The 14,369-nt window shown below is 51.7% G+C and overlaps 1 protein-coding gene across 4 annotated transcripts; it reads right to left on the bottom strand.

Moving 5' to 3' along the window:
- Positions 1 to 912: 912 nt before the first annotated feature.
- Positions 913 to 12,613, bottom strand: YBX1 (Y-box binding protein 1). Of its 4 annotated transcripts, none has more exons than XM_071766706.1 (8): positions 12,266 to 12,613; positions 11,710 to 11,773; positions 8,489 to 8,522; positions 6,169 to 6,258; positions 4,706 to 5,008; positions 4,024 to 4,106; positions 3,646 to 3,911; positions 913 to 1,292 (listed from the first exon to the last, which is right to left on the bottom strand). In XM_071766706.1, exons 1-7 carry the CDS (start codon positions 12,420 to 12,422, stop codon positions 3,677 to 3,679), a joined length of 966 nt encoding a protein of 321 aa, XP_071622807.1. In that variant the 5' UTR covers positions 12,423 to 12,613; the 3' UTR covers positions 913 to 1,292; positions 3,646 to 3,676. The 4 variants fall into 4 exon arrangements, with proteins under 4 accessions (XP_071622807.1, XP_071622805.1, XP_071622806.1 ...); XM_071766704.1 differs by having other exon boundaries at positions 3,646 to 3,923; positions 12,266 to 12,600; XM_071766705.1 differs by having other exon boundaries at positions 913 to 1,287; positions 3,646 to 3,923; positions 12,266 to 12,600.
- Between the last annotated feature and the right edge of the window lie 1,756 nt (positions 12,614 to 14,369).

Raw genomic sequence — 14,369 nt, 5'->3', positions numbered from 1 at the left:
CCCTGGAATCTCCTTCTCCAGGGACTTCCCAAACCCCCCTGGATGTGTTCCTGGGGGACCCTGCTGGGACAGGGGGTTGGATTACATGGTCCCAAGGTCCCTCCCAGCCCCTAACATTCTGTGGTTCTCTGAGCCACTGGCTGGTGGGCAGGGTGTGTGTAGCCCAGAGGATGGACACAGGTAGAGCTGGCACACCCAGGAGGTGTCAGGAGGTACCAAGAGCAGAACTCACCAGCCCTGAGCACCAAGCACTTCAGCACAGAGGAAAAATCAGAGCAGGAATTTGTGTGACACATGGGAGAGCTCCTGAGTGCTGCCATCAGCCCTCACCTCACCCCCTGGCTGCTCCTCCTGGCAGTCCTGTCCTGTACCAGTTATTTATAAGTGGGTTTTGGGCCCCAGCACCCACCTGGCTCTTCCAAGGACCCAGCACCCCTGGGTGTCCTGTGAGGGGCAGCTCTGTTCCTGAGCTTCTCCCCCTCAGGGTGGCAGCAGGCTGGGTGGGACAGAGGAGCCTCTCATCCCCTGGAAAGGTCTCCACCACCCCCTCCAGAGGGAACACCACAGCTCATCCAAACCCAGGCTCACACCACACACAGCTGGGGGCTCTTCCTCCACACCCTTCCCACCTCCCAGCACTGAACACCAACACTTCCTGCACAACTTGTTATAAACACCTTAGAAAAGACACAAGAGGTGCAGAGCACACCTCCAGTGCCAAGCTCTGTGGGGCTTGTTGGGTTGGGGGTTTTTTTAAGCACCTCAGTTTTCTGCCAGCCAGGTTCCAGCTGGGACATGGCTTCAGCAGAGATTTGGGAATCCACTGACCTGACACCAAGCACTGCCTCTCCTCACCCCCTGAGACTTCCCACCCAATTGCAGGAGGGCTCAGTTACAACCAAGCACACAAAGTAATTCTTTAAGACCTTTATTAACAGATGCTTGCAGTTTGACTTGAAAAAATCAGGTGTATATTTCATACAAATTAAAAATGAGGTTCTTAAAAATCTCAACTTGACCAGATATGAAACAATTTAAAAACCTTTAAAGGTATATTGAGAAAAAACAGGCTTTTAAAAAACGTGTTTATCGTTTCCAAAAGGAGACTTCTTTAGGTAAAAATAATAAAAACCCCATGCTGCATAGATAATGCAGATAGTTCTAGTAATCTGGTCAACAGCAAAAAGCAAGCACTTAAGGTCTTCAGTTCCAATTCTTTTGTTCATTTCTTATTGCTGGAATTTCATTTTCTTTTCTTCTTCATTTCTTAAGTCTTTTCTTTGATGACTAAACTGAAAAAGAGGGAAAGAAGACAGATGATCAGGCAGGTGTCATAGGCCTAGGGATGCATTTTGTCCACTACACTGCCACTCATCAGCCCACTTTGATGACTAGAAAACTGTCAAATTCACACAAAACAAATACAAAGGACTCCAGAAAGAGAAAAATTATTAAATTTAAGCACAAAGGAACTCCATGGACCCCTCTTTCCTCCCTGGCCTCTGCAGACACACTCAGCTCAAGCCTCTGGGAAGCACAAGCACTGAACCCTGAGCCAAACACTAAGGTATGAGGACAACTGAAGAACTTCAAAAGTTGGCTGGAGAGCCCTGAGAGGCAGCAGGGCTTCAGTAAACCAACATTTATATCCCTTAATACTATCAACATGTCATCCTGGTGTTGCCCTGAAGCCCCTATCAAGAATTCATCCAGCTTGTGTTAAGATGAACACCAGAATAAAACAAAGGAACAAGCAGCAAGACTTGAAGAGGCACAAAGTGATCCAACTGCACAACAAATCCTGCAGCATCAGCCCTTTAACAGTGAGTCTCTTAAGCCCTCAGAGCTGGGAGAGGTCTGTGGCTGCTGCTGACATCCAGCTACCCTTTCTCCCTTTTTCCATGCCCATCTTCCACACTCCTGTTCACCCCATTACCCACCACACCCCAAATCCAGCTTTCCATTTGCCTGCCCTCTAGGCAGTGAGGCCACAGGAATGGAACCTGAGCACTGCTGAGGAACTACAGAGAGAGGAAGAACAGACAAGGAAGGTGCTGGACAAAAAAGCAGAAAAAGTAGAAAGAATCCTAGCAATGAGAATACTCCCAAGTTAGTGAAACTGCAGCAAATCACAGGCAGTCTACCTTGTAGTGGGAATGTTTCATCACTGACCTTTCCACAACCCTCCCAGCCACCCCAGCACTGCAGTGCTGGCCACAGGCAGCCTTGGTGCTCTATGAAAAGGACCTTTTCTACCTCTTTTCCAGTGCTTTTTTGTTTAGGTAAAAAGCTGCTCCCAAGATGCTTCTGCAAATTGTGTTGACTTGATAGGAATTAATGCCTGGAGGTCTCAGTACCATTCACCTCTGCTCTGAGGCCAAGCAATAAATGCTCAGACACTCATGGAGCCAAACAAACCCCAGTACCTGTTTCTCCTGGCTACACTCAAGCCACCACACCAGAACCACTGGAATTGCTGTTCCTGGGTGAATAAAACTGATGCAACTGAACTACTGAGCACAACCAAGATTTCAAGACTAAGAGTATTCTAGGCAGCAACTCCACTGATAAAGATTTAAGTAACTATATCCTCCCAATTCATCAACATCTGTACCACCAAGTCTCAGGTGGTACTCAAATCTTTGGATTTGCAGGGATTAATTAGTAAGCATGCTCACCACCACGGGCAGTTTGGTTACAACACAAGGAAGGACACAACATGAGGAAGAATACTCCAGACTCAGTGTAGGAAGGAGACTGAGGTGCTGGAGCAGGTCCAAAGGAGGCAACTGGGCTGGTGAAGGGATCCAGCACAAGTCCTATGAGGAGAGGCTGAGGGAGCTGGGGGTGTTGAGGCTGGAGAAGAGGAGGCTCAGGGGAGACCTCATCACTCTCTCCAACTCCCTGAAAGGAGGTTGGAGCCAGGGGGGGGTTGGGCTCTTTTCCCAGGCAACTCTCAGCAAGACAAGAGGGCACAAGAGGTCTCAAGTTGTGCCAGGGGAGGTTTAGGTTGGACATTAGAAAGAATTTCTTTCTGGAGAGGGTGCTCAGGCATTGGAATGGGCTGCCCAGGGAAGGGGTGGATTCTCCATCCCTGGAGATATTTCAAAAGAGCCTGGATGTGGCACTCAGTGCCATGGGCTGGGAACCACGGGGGGAGTGGAGCAAGGGTTGGACTTGAGGAGCTCTGAGGTCCCTTCCAACCCAGCCCATTCCATGATTCTATGATCCCCTTGGTCTGGTGGCCAGGAGAAGGAGAAGCCAGGGAGCTGGAGCCTGTGTCAGAGCAAGCCCAGGCAACCCTCAGCAAGACAAGAGGGCACAAGAGGTCTCAAGTTGTGCCAGGGGAGGTTTAGGTTGGACATGAGAAAGAATTTCTTTAGGGAGAGGGTGATCAGGCATTGGAATGGGCTGCCCAGGGAAGGGGTGGATTCTCCATCCCTGGAGATATTTCAAAAGAGCCTGGATGTGGCACTCAGTGCCATGGGCTGGGAACCACGGGGGGAGTGGAGCAAGGGTTGGAGTTGATGATCCCAGAGGTCCTTTCCAACCCAGCCCATTCTGTGGAACCCTCAGACAAACATTACAAAGTATCTAAAGAAAGAGGCGGGCTGTGGCCCTGCCCGCTGCAGCCTGGGCACACACCCGGATGATGGTAGAGATGTTAAGCCGGTGTTTACTCAGCCCCGCCCTGCTCGGCCTCGGGAGCGGACGTGTTCTCAGCTGGTGGTTCGGCTGTCTTCGTCTCTTTGCCATCCTGTGGTTTAGGGTTCTCTGGGCGTCTGCGTCGGTAGTTGAAGTTACGGCGGTACCGACGTTGAGGCGGTTGCTGACTTTGGGTCTCATCCCCTTGGTTCTCTTTATCTTCTTCGTTCCCGTCCTCTCTAGGCTGTCTCTGACGAGGAGGACCCCTGAAAGTCAAGCTGGGCTTTAACAATGCAGCATCTGACCATCACCATGTCCTGCCTCTGTCGCTAAGGAGGGGAGGGTAAGGGATGAATTAACTCTTGGTGTGCAGCATACCTGCGAAATCGTGGTCTGTACCCTCGGTACATGTTCTGCCTGACTGGTCTGCCTTGATCTCCTGCACCCTGGTTGTCAGCACCCTGGAAGACATCAGGAAGAAATCATCTCAGCCACACACACACACACCACAGCCAGCCCAGTGGTGCAGAGGGCAGGCAGGGGGCTGCCAGGCTGAGTGAGGCACACAAGGCAGTTCTAGGGCACTAGAGTACAGTGCTACAAGGGGTGTTTCATCAGTTCTAGGGCACGAGTACAGTGCTACAAGGGGTGTTCCATCAGTTCTAGGGCACAAGAGTACAGTGCTACAAGGGGTGTTTCACCAGTTCTAGGGCACAAGAGTACAGTGCTACAAGGGGTGTTTCACCAGTTCTAGGGCACAAGTACAGTGCTACAAGGAGTGTTTCATCAGTTCTAGGGCACTAGAGTACAGTGCTACAAGGGGTGTTTCACCCAGTAACCATAAAAGAAGCAGAACTGAACAGAACTGAGCAGAATTTAACATCCTGATACTTAAAACATCCTGGTAACATTCAGACTTTCAGTTTATAAACATTCATCTTACTGCCCAAACGAAGCAAAACCGTGGCAGATTCTCTACAAAAAATGGCAAAAAGCTGCATCCCACCACCCTTTTAAGGAGCAATCAAGCCAGTTCAGCATCAGACTCAGCAAACATTACCTCCACTATCTCTCCCTGCACGGGAGGGTTGGAATATTGTGGTCGACGCCCGTAGGGCCTACGCATGTAGTAAGGTGGGTACCGCCGCCTGCGGTAGGGACGGCGTTGCTGGGCTTGACCTTCTGGTATGTTCTCTGCTCCTTCGTTCTTTTCCCCACTCTCACTGTTCTGGTAGTTCTGCTGGTAGTTGCGTGGAGGACCCCTGCGACGTGGGTATCGTCTGTAATGGTTACGGTCTGCTGCGTATTTGCTGCCTTGCACTGGAACTCCCCCAGGACCTGTAACGTTGGCTGCCTCGGCACCCTGAGGAGCAGAGAGAGAGTCAGGCAGGGAAACAGCTCCTGGACAGTTATAGAGACAGTGTCAGGCAGGGAAACAGCTCCTGAACAGTTATAGAGACAGTGTCAGGCAGGGAAACAGCTCCTGAACAGTTATAGAGACAGTGTCAGGCAGGGAAACAGCTCCTGGACAGTTATAGAGACAGTGTCAGGCAGGGAAACAGCTCCTGGACAGTTATAGAGACAGTGTCAGGCAGGGAAACAGCTCCTGAACAGTTATAGAGACAGTGTCAGGCAGGGAAACAGCTCCTGGACAGTTACAGAGACAGTGTCAGGCAGGGAAACAGCCCCTGAACAGCTGTAAGACAGTGTCAGGCAGGGACACAGCTCCTGAACAGTTATAGAGACAGTGTCAGGCAGGGAAACAGCTCCTGAACAGTTATAGAGACAGTGTCAGGCAGGGACACAGCTCCTGAACAGTTATAGAGACAGTGTCAGGCAGGGAAACAGCCCCTGAACAGTTATAGAGACAGTGTCAGGCAGGGAAACAGCTCCTGAACAGTTATAGAGACAGTGTCAGGCAGGGACACAGCTCCTGAACAGTTATAGAGACAGTGTCAGGCAGGGACACAGCCCCTGAACAGTTATAGAGACAGTGTCAGGCAGGGACACAGCCCCTGAACAGTTATAGAGACAGTGTCAGGCAGGGAAACAGCTCCTGAACAGTTATAGAGACAGTGTCAGGCAGGGACACAGCCCCTGAACAGTTATAGAGACAGTGTCAGGCAGGGACACAGCCCCTGAACAGTTATAGAGACAGTGTCAGGCAGGGACACAGCTCCTCAACAGTTATAAAGACACTGACAGGCAGGGACACAGCTCCTGAACAGCTGTAAGACAGTGTCAGGCAAGGAGTGTCAGGTAAGTGTCAGGTAAGACAGTGTAAGACAGGTAAACAGCTCCTGAAAAGCTGTAAGACAGTGTCAGGCAAGGACACAGCTCCTCAACAGTTATAAGCACAATAATTTAGTACTCCACAACACCTGACATTCACATTGTGAGGTAATAAAAAAGCCATTCATCTCCTGGGATGTCATCAGGCACCAACTCAAACCACAAGCACCACACCAAAGCCTGCAGACCGAGTTTTCCAGGCATCCTCCAGCACCCAAAAGATGTCTTTACCTTTTCTCCCTCAACCACATCAAACTCCACGGTCTCTCCATCTCCCACGCTGCGGAGGTACTTCCTGGGGTTATTCTTCTTTATGGCAGTCTAACAACACAACATTGCACAATCACAGTTACAGTGTGAACTACAGGCACAGCATGAAAATACTACTTGGTGTACCTGAAGACTTTTGTTTGTTTGTTTTTAAAGATTGAGGCTTTATTACTACCTTAAAAGGAAGACTTGTGCTGCTGAAAAGGCAATTAAAACATTGTAAAAATCCAGGAAGCCATAAAATCTCCCTGTAGCACAGCAGTTCTGGCTCATCTGAAATGTGTCACAGCTGACTAGAAACCTCTGTCAACGTGCTGCCTACTACCTGAAAATGCAGTTTGAAAACAAACCCCCCATAAAACACACTGGCTGTGGTGTTCCCAAGCAGAGCTGAGCAGTAACACCCCTGCAGGGTTCGTGTGTTCCTCTGGGGCAGGGTGTGCAGGCACATCCTTCTGATCACACCCTGTCCAGCCCTACACCACCCCACAGCACACAGCCTCAAGTGCCTGCAGGCTACAGGAAGGGATTTCCTTCTCCAAGGCTCCCAAAATCATCACTTCAGCCACAGTATTTTCCAGTTCATCACAAATGTAGCTGTGCCCTGCACACCAAGGATTAGCCTTCCCAAGGCATCAGCACCAGACAAGCCTTTGTACTGATATCTGCCTGGTAAATGACATTTCCAGAGAACACTGAATTATCTGGGGTTTCCAGCAATGGGTTTAATTTCTGACAGATGAGTTAATACTCAGTGTGCACCATACACAGCCACGTTCTGCTTATCAAACACTTTAACTGAACAGTGGTACAAGCAGAACAATTGTACAAAAACCACCAGCAATAGAATTTGATTAGGTTTTTTTTCTCTAAATGGAACAATCTCTATGGAAGAACATGCCCATGAGTGTCAGCATGCAAAGCAGGGACTTCAGGGAAAGACAGGAAACCTCACTACAACAGCAGCACTTCATGAGACACAGGCTTAAAAATGGGAAAATGTATTCACAGCTGAAACTCCTAGGACAAGCTGATTTCTTCCAGATTAGACTCCCAAAACTGGTTTATTGTTTATTTATCACTACATTACAACAAATCATTCCCAAACTGTGCTCTTAGAAACAGAGTCAGCAGCTACATGGCAAGTCTTGAAACCTGACATTAAGTCAGTGTCACTTACAGGTTATGCTACTTGCAAATTGAGTAATAAAGCCTGGAAGTTTTCCTCCAGGATATAAATTCCCAGTACACAAAAACACAGCAGAGTCACCTGTCCTTTGTCCACTGCCACGTCAGAATAACCTCTTATAAATACCTCTGCATTTCATTACCAGGTAATTCAGATACAGCACAAGGAAGAAGCTGAAAGCTGGCAAGTCAAACTTAAGTTGGGGGTTGGACTAGATGATCTTTCGAGGTCCCTTCCAACCCCTAGGATTCTATGATTCTATGATTAAGTTAAAAACACTTCCCAGGGGTTACTTTATCATTTCCCCCCCTGATTTTTTTTATATACAAAATCAGCATAGTTTCTCCCTATCTCTAAACAAAACAATCCAGACTCTGAAATGCCACAAGTAAAAAAATAAACCATGCTCCACTAACAACTTTTTGAGGGTTGCTTCACAAGAAGACAGGATCCTAAGAATCCTAAGACAGGAGCTGATCACACAGACACACAAGTCAGACACCAAGGCTAAATGCTCCATGAAACAAACCACATGTGCAATGTGCACTCTCACTCTGGCCTACTTTCCAGAGGTTTACATGCTCCCCAGAGATAATATTGTACATATCTGTTTAACTGAAAAAGCAACTATTCATGGAAAGCCTGAAACCACCAATTCCCCAGAAGTTTTGCCTAAAAACCAAAACCAAACCCACAAAAATAGCTGCAGTGGCACTTCATCCTTATTACAGCCCAATTAACTTCTCTCCCTCCTGCAAGCTGTGCATAGAACACTATTTCCATCTGCTAAAAACTACAGGAATCCACAAGGCAACTTATCTTGACTCCCAACAGTTATCCTGGAGTCACAGCACACTCAGTTTTCATCACTCAGTCCTACAAGCCTCATGTCCTCATGATGGATGCTTGTGGAAATGCAAACCTCCACGTGCAAGGAGTTTTTTACTTGTGATCCACTAGTGACAAACAGCTGTGTTCAAGTGACAGCTCTCTGGGAACATGAGGCTCTCCCACAACTTCAGTCCTGCCTACACAGGTGATGCACAGCAAGGTTCAGAGGGGTAACACATTTCATTGTCAAGAAAATCTTACCTGATGGACAAACACATCTTCCTTGGTGTCATTCCTGCAAGAGAGTAAGAAAGGGGAATTTGTGTATAAAATGTCAGTTAGTCCAGTTTCAAAATTCAATTGTTTGGGGTGGGGACAAAGCAGCTTTCTGCATCAGCTTTGCATCTCATCCTAGTATCACCTATCCCCCTGCTAGCCTGCTGCTTGAAGAGACTGTCAGGGCAGAGACTGTGCAAGTCCTGCTGCATGGGAAAGCATCCTTCCTCCCTCCTGCAAACCCCTCTGCACTTTGTGTCCTACCAACAGAGATGTGGGAAGGAGGAAGAGCACCTCAGAGTGACCAGTCCACCATTTCTGACAGGGTTCAGTGTGGGAGATCAGCTGTCAAGAGTCTTTGTAAGAAGAGCCACTGGCTGATGAGTGAGGGCAGCAGGGTCAGGCAGGCAGCAGTGCTGAGAACAGAGTGGGACAGCTTGGATTTCTCCCCTCACAAGAAACAATCTGCACTCTGAAGAGTCCAAAATCATCCTGCAGCATGACCATGACAGTTTCTGTAACTGCCATGCTGCAGCTGGATAACCACAGTTGGGTACCAAGTCAGTAAAGTTTCTGCTCTGCAATTATTCAAGAGGCACAGCAAAAAAAAAAAAAACAAATAAAACCCAAACCAGCCTGTGCTGAGAGCTGTGGGTGCTGTTTCCACCACTCTTTTAACAACCTCACAGGGTACCAACAGCACCTTGCTGCAGCATTACTTTCAGTGGCCTGGGGAATGGTAGGAATTGATAGCAAAGTGGCTTTCATTCCCTAAATGACTGATTAAAGACATCACAAAGCAAGGTGGTGTGAAAATGTGCTCTGAATTGGAGAGCTTACAGGTACTGCTGGCAGAATCAAGACACAAAAATTCAGATAGATGGACATGTATCCCTCTCACAACTGCCTTCAAAACAGGATGACAATTACAACTTTTCCAAAAACCAGTCAGACAGCACCACCAAAAATAAGTCACCTTGTTTCCTCGTGGAACTGATGCCTACAAACCTCAAAAAGGTTACTGGAAAAAGAATCAAAAGGCACCAAAGCAGAGCACCATGAGGCAGCATGTCTCCAGGTACACCCAGAAGCCCTTAGCAAGCCTGAGCTTCAATTCTTTTTTCACAATGCAAGCTCTGTAACCAGATGCTGCAAAAGCTGGAAACCTTCAGCAGAGCTCAGTACCAGGTTGTCAGTAAAAATATTTTAGCATCTTCCTTCACTCTGAATGGTGGCAGAAGTACCCATCAGCTGTGCTCTGCAAGAGGATGCTCTTGCCCAAGTTTGATTTTGGACAGCCATACCAGGTGTCTGGTTTGGAAGCCCTTTTGAAAATTAGTTTTCATTTCAGAGGGCACTGGGGTTTTAGATCAATAAATGAATTGATTACCCAGATATGGCTCTATACAAGGTTAGTTAAAAAATATACTGGTAAATTCTGAAGCTCAGTGCCTGCCACACGAGCACTGATAGTGGTTTTCCAGCAAGTGCATCTAGAAGCAGTAGTGATCATTTTGTCAAAGAAAACTTTAAATGGTACAGGAGAACCCCCCTTTTATGAGAACCTAACACTTGACTTTGCACTAAATGATACCTCGATACCTTTAACACCTAAAAAAAATGAAAACAAAACAAACAACCCAAAAAAACGACTCAGAGAGGCAGACAGATAAAGAAAATGCCACTGGGAAGTTCTGCAGAGCACTAAATACACAAAACCAGCTCCCAATGTGCAGCTCCAATTATGGTAAGAGGACTAAATCAGAGGCCTGCACATCCATTCCTTGCTTTGACAGCTGCAAGAAACACTTGACAGATACTCAGCATTCACACCAGTACTGCAGAGCACAAACACTTTGAATATTAGAGCACAGGGAACACTTGAAGTCAACCTCCATCTCCAGCAAGGCCACATTTTTGGTCCAAAGCTAATTTTAGATGCAAGCAGACCTGGCTGAAGCAAAGACAAGCAAGGTCCACAGCTCCAACAAAGTTTCCCTGGTGGTGAGGCAGAGGGGTGCCAAAAGTGAGGAAATGTCCTCTAGTTTGGCTCTCCTGAGAACAAGAGATCACACTGGGCTTCTCATTCCAAATGGCAACCTCAAGGACTAAACAGTTGCCAAGGTAAGGACCAAGGAGCTGTACTGCTGCTCCTTAGGGAGCCAGGAAAAATCCTGTTCCCAGAGGGAGAGCTGCTGGCCTAGGACTTGGAACACCTTTATAAAAGCCAAAGACCCTCAAGCTGACAGCACCCATGGTGCACGTGGTTTAACAGTAAAACCTCCATGAAGAGTCCATGCTGTGAACCAAAGAGTTGGTTTACAACTGGCAGAGACAGACCCAGTGAAGAAGCTGGGCAGACTGGGTCCCAAGGGAACAAATACTTTTTAAAAAGTAGTATGGAAAAGAAACAGGAATAAGAGGCCCAACAAAAGCACCTGGATACCATTCCAGGACTCCTGTGCTACTGGACAGCTTCACCAATTTTAAGTATTTACAAAACTCTTTCCAAGTGCTCAAATTTTTTTTTTAAATCAACTACTGCCACAAAAAGAATTTTCTACAGCTATGCTTCTCAGGATCCCGTTATACATCCCAGGCTTGTGACAAACACCTGCATTTTGCTCCTCTCCCTGTACATTTGAGGTTTCCTCATGCTTTTAACTCCCAACTGCTCCAAGCAACCTTTGCTTGCATTGATGCAACCGAGCTTCACACAGGTTACACAAACACTGCGAGTGTGCTCACACCAAGCAGACATTTATATCCTTAAGAGCACAAAAAAACCTCTAAAGCACAAACCGCTGTAAAAACCATCTTAACGTGAGAAACACAGCCACGAAATCAAATTCACAAACCGAGGCTTTCACCGGGATTAAGGCACTAAAAAGCAAACGCCAGGGAGGAGACAGAACCCCCGGCGAGGGGACAGAACCCTCAGCGAGGGGGAAGAAGCCCCGGGGAGGGGGAAGAACCCTCGGCGAGGGGCCAAAACCCCCGGGGAGGGGACAGAAGCCCCGGGGAGGGGACAGAACCCTCGGCGAGGGGGAAGAAGGCCCGGGGAGGGGGAAGAAGCCCCGGGGAGGGGGAAGAAGCCCCGGGGAGGGGATACAACCCCCGGGGAAGGGGTGAGACTCGCGTGACCCGTGCTCAGGGGCGCCAGGCAGAGGTGACAGAGGTGACCCAGTCCCGTCGCCGCCGCTCACCTGTTGATGAAGCCGTAACCGTTCCTCACGTTGAACCATTTCACTGTTCCCAAAACCTTCGTTGCTGGGGTCGGTGGTGGCGGGGAAGGGGGGGGGAGGAAGAAGAGAAGCGGAGGCGGCGTCAGGCGGCACGTGGCGGCGCGCACACAAAGGCCGCGCGTGGCGGACATTTTGAGCCGCCCCGCCCCGCCCCCACCCCCCGACACGCGGGGCCCGGCGGCGGCGGCGCGCGCGGGGTGGGTGGGTGGGTGGGTGGGGGCCCAACGGCCGCCGCGGGCACGAGCGAGGGGGGCGCGCGCGCCGAGGGGAGGGGGTTGGGATGGGGGATGGGGGGGGGAATGGGGTGGGGGGGGGCTGTGATGTGATGTGATGTGAGGGGGCGGCAAAGGAGGCGCGCGCCGCTCCTCAGCGAGGGGGAGCTCGCGCCGCCCGTCAGCCATGGCGGGCGGGGAAAGGGGGGGGGAGACGGGGACAACGCGCGGCGCCGCCGAGGCCTCCCCAACCGCCTCCCTCCGCACACACGACACACCGACCCCCTTCGCCCCGCCTCGCTCACCGATGACCTTCTTGTCCCCGCCGGCGGGAGGCGCCGCCGAGGCCAGGCCGCTGCCCCCGTTCCCGGTCCCGCCGTTGGGCTTGGAGTCGGCGGGGGAGGCGGGGGCCGCCGCGGGGACGGGGGCGGCGGGCGGCTGGGTCTCGGCCTCGCTGCTCATGGCGGCGGCTGTTCGGTGCGGACGGTGGTGGTGACTGTTTGCGCCGCCTCCCGCGGTGTGATGGTGACTGAGGCCGGCCGTGGGGGGGGCTGCTCCCTGCTCCGGGCTCGCTGAGCTCCGCTCTCCGCTCCCGATACCGATCGAACTGGCCACAATGGCGGCCCTCACCGGCTAGCCACCCCGCGCGCCCCGCCCGCGTGACACGCTATTGGCCGTTCGGGCCGCCCGTTAAGAGACCGGCCAGCCCATTGGCCCGTCCCTCCCCGGCCACCTCCCCTTCCCGACCGCCTATTGGCTGAATCGCCTGCCTTTCTTCGAGAAAGCGCTCCCGTTGGCTGTTCGGGACGCGGCTCCCGGGCTCGCTTTGCTTTACCGGCCTACCCCGAGTCCCCGCCCCCATCCCCTGATTGGCCGCCGCCTCCGCTGCTCCCGCCCCCCGCGGGCCCGATCCGGTGAGCGCCAGGGCCATGTGGCGGTGCCGGCGGCTCCGTCCTCTCCCGCCCCGGGGCCGCCCGGTGCCTCCCGCTCGGCTGCGCCCGCCCCGCCGTTACCAACCGCTCCCCTCGCTCTCACACCGCGTGGTGAAGCCATCGAGCGGGAACCCGCCGCGTTCGGCCCCTCGTGGCGGCACAGTCCCTCCCGTGAAGGCGGGGAACGGCGGGGAGGGAGGAAGGAGCCCGCCGGTACAACCGAACCCGGGAGCCACGGCCCAGCTGCTGGGATGTGCGGTTCCCTGCGGTGGGGATCGAGCCGGGAAGCGCGCAGGGAGCGGGTCCCGGTGCCGCAGGGGTGGGATTCAGCTCCAGGAATTCGGGTCCGGGGGAAGCTCGAACCCCCCCGCGCTGCAGCGGCTCCCAGGGGCTCCGCTCCCTCTCTTTGCCTCAGGGAGATGAGGAAGGTCCCTGCCTGGCTCCTCACTCACTCGGAACTGAGCCATTCCAGAGCCACCCTGCACCCCTGGCTCTGAGCTCTCTCCCAAGCCTTGTCTTCAGCCTTCCCCTAAGCAGCTCCTGCTTCCCTTCCCTCCTTCCCTTCCCTGCTTCCCTTCCCTGCTTCCCTTCCCTCCTTCCCTTCCCTGCTTCTCTTCCCTGCTTCTCTTCCCTCCTTCCCTTCCCTCCTTCCCTTCCCTCCTTCCCTTCCCTCCTTCCCTTCCTCCTTCCCTTCCCTCCTTCCCTTCCCTCCTTCCCTTCCTCCTTCCCTTCCCTGCTTCTCTTCCCTGCTTCCCTTCCCTGCTTCTCTTCCCTCCTTCCCTTCCTCCTTCCCTTCCTCCTTCCCTTCCTCCTTCGCTTCCCTCCTTCCCTTCCCTCCTTCCCTTCCCTCCTTCCCTTCCCTCCTTCCCTTCCCTCCTTCCCTTCCCTCCTTCCCTTCCCTCCTTCCCTTCCCTCCTTCCCTTCCCTCCTTCCCTTCCCTTCTCTCCTCCTTCCCTTCTCTCCTCCTTCCCTTCTCTCCTCCTTCCCTTCTCTCCTCCTTCCCTTCTCTCCTCCTTCCCTTCTCTCCTCCTTCCCTTCTCTCCTCCTTCCCTTCTCTCCTCCTTCCCTTCTCTCCTCCTTCCCTTCTCTCCTCCTTCCCTTCTCTCCTCCTTCCCTTCTCTCCTCCTTCCCTTCTCTCCTCCTTCCCTTCTCTCCTCCTTCCCTTCTCTCCTCCTTCCCTTCTCTCCTCCTTCCCTTCTCTTTCCTTCTTTCCTTCTTCCCTTCCCTTTCTTTCCCTTCCCTTCCCTGTTATCTTCTCTGCCTGAGGAGGCTCCCCTTGCCCTGAGCCCTTCTCCCCACCCAGACAGGCAGGAAAGCATCACCACTGGGTTTTTATCTCAACAGAGCCTTTCTCTTTGCCTCCGTTTCCTCACAGCCTCTTCAAAGAGATCCAAGATCTCTGCTGGACTCTCCAGAGGAAAGGTCCAGGGAAACACAGCCTTATGGCCACCAAATTATTTCCTTGGCCACTTGAAGG

Source organism: Heliangelus exortis, chromosome 23 (assembly GCF_036169615.1).
Source record: "Heliangelus exortis chromosome 23, bHelExo1.hap1, whole genome shotgun sequence".
In the NCBI taxonomy this organism is placed as follows: Eukaryota; Metazoa; Chordata; class Aves; order Apodiformes; family Trochilidae; genus Heliangelus; species Heliangelus exortis.
Note: the sequence above shows the minus strand (reverse complement) of the source record. Positions and strands in the feature narration are given on the sequence as shown.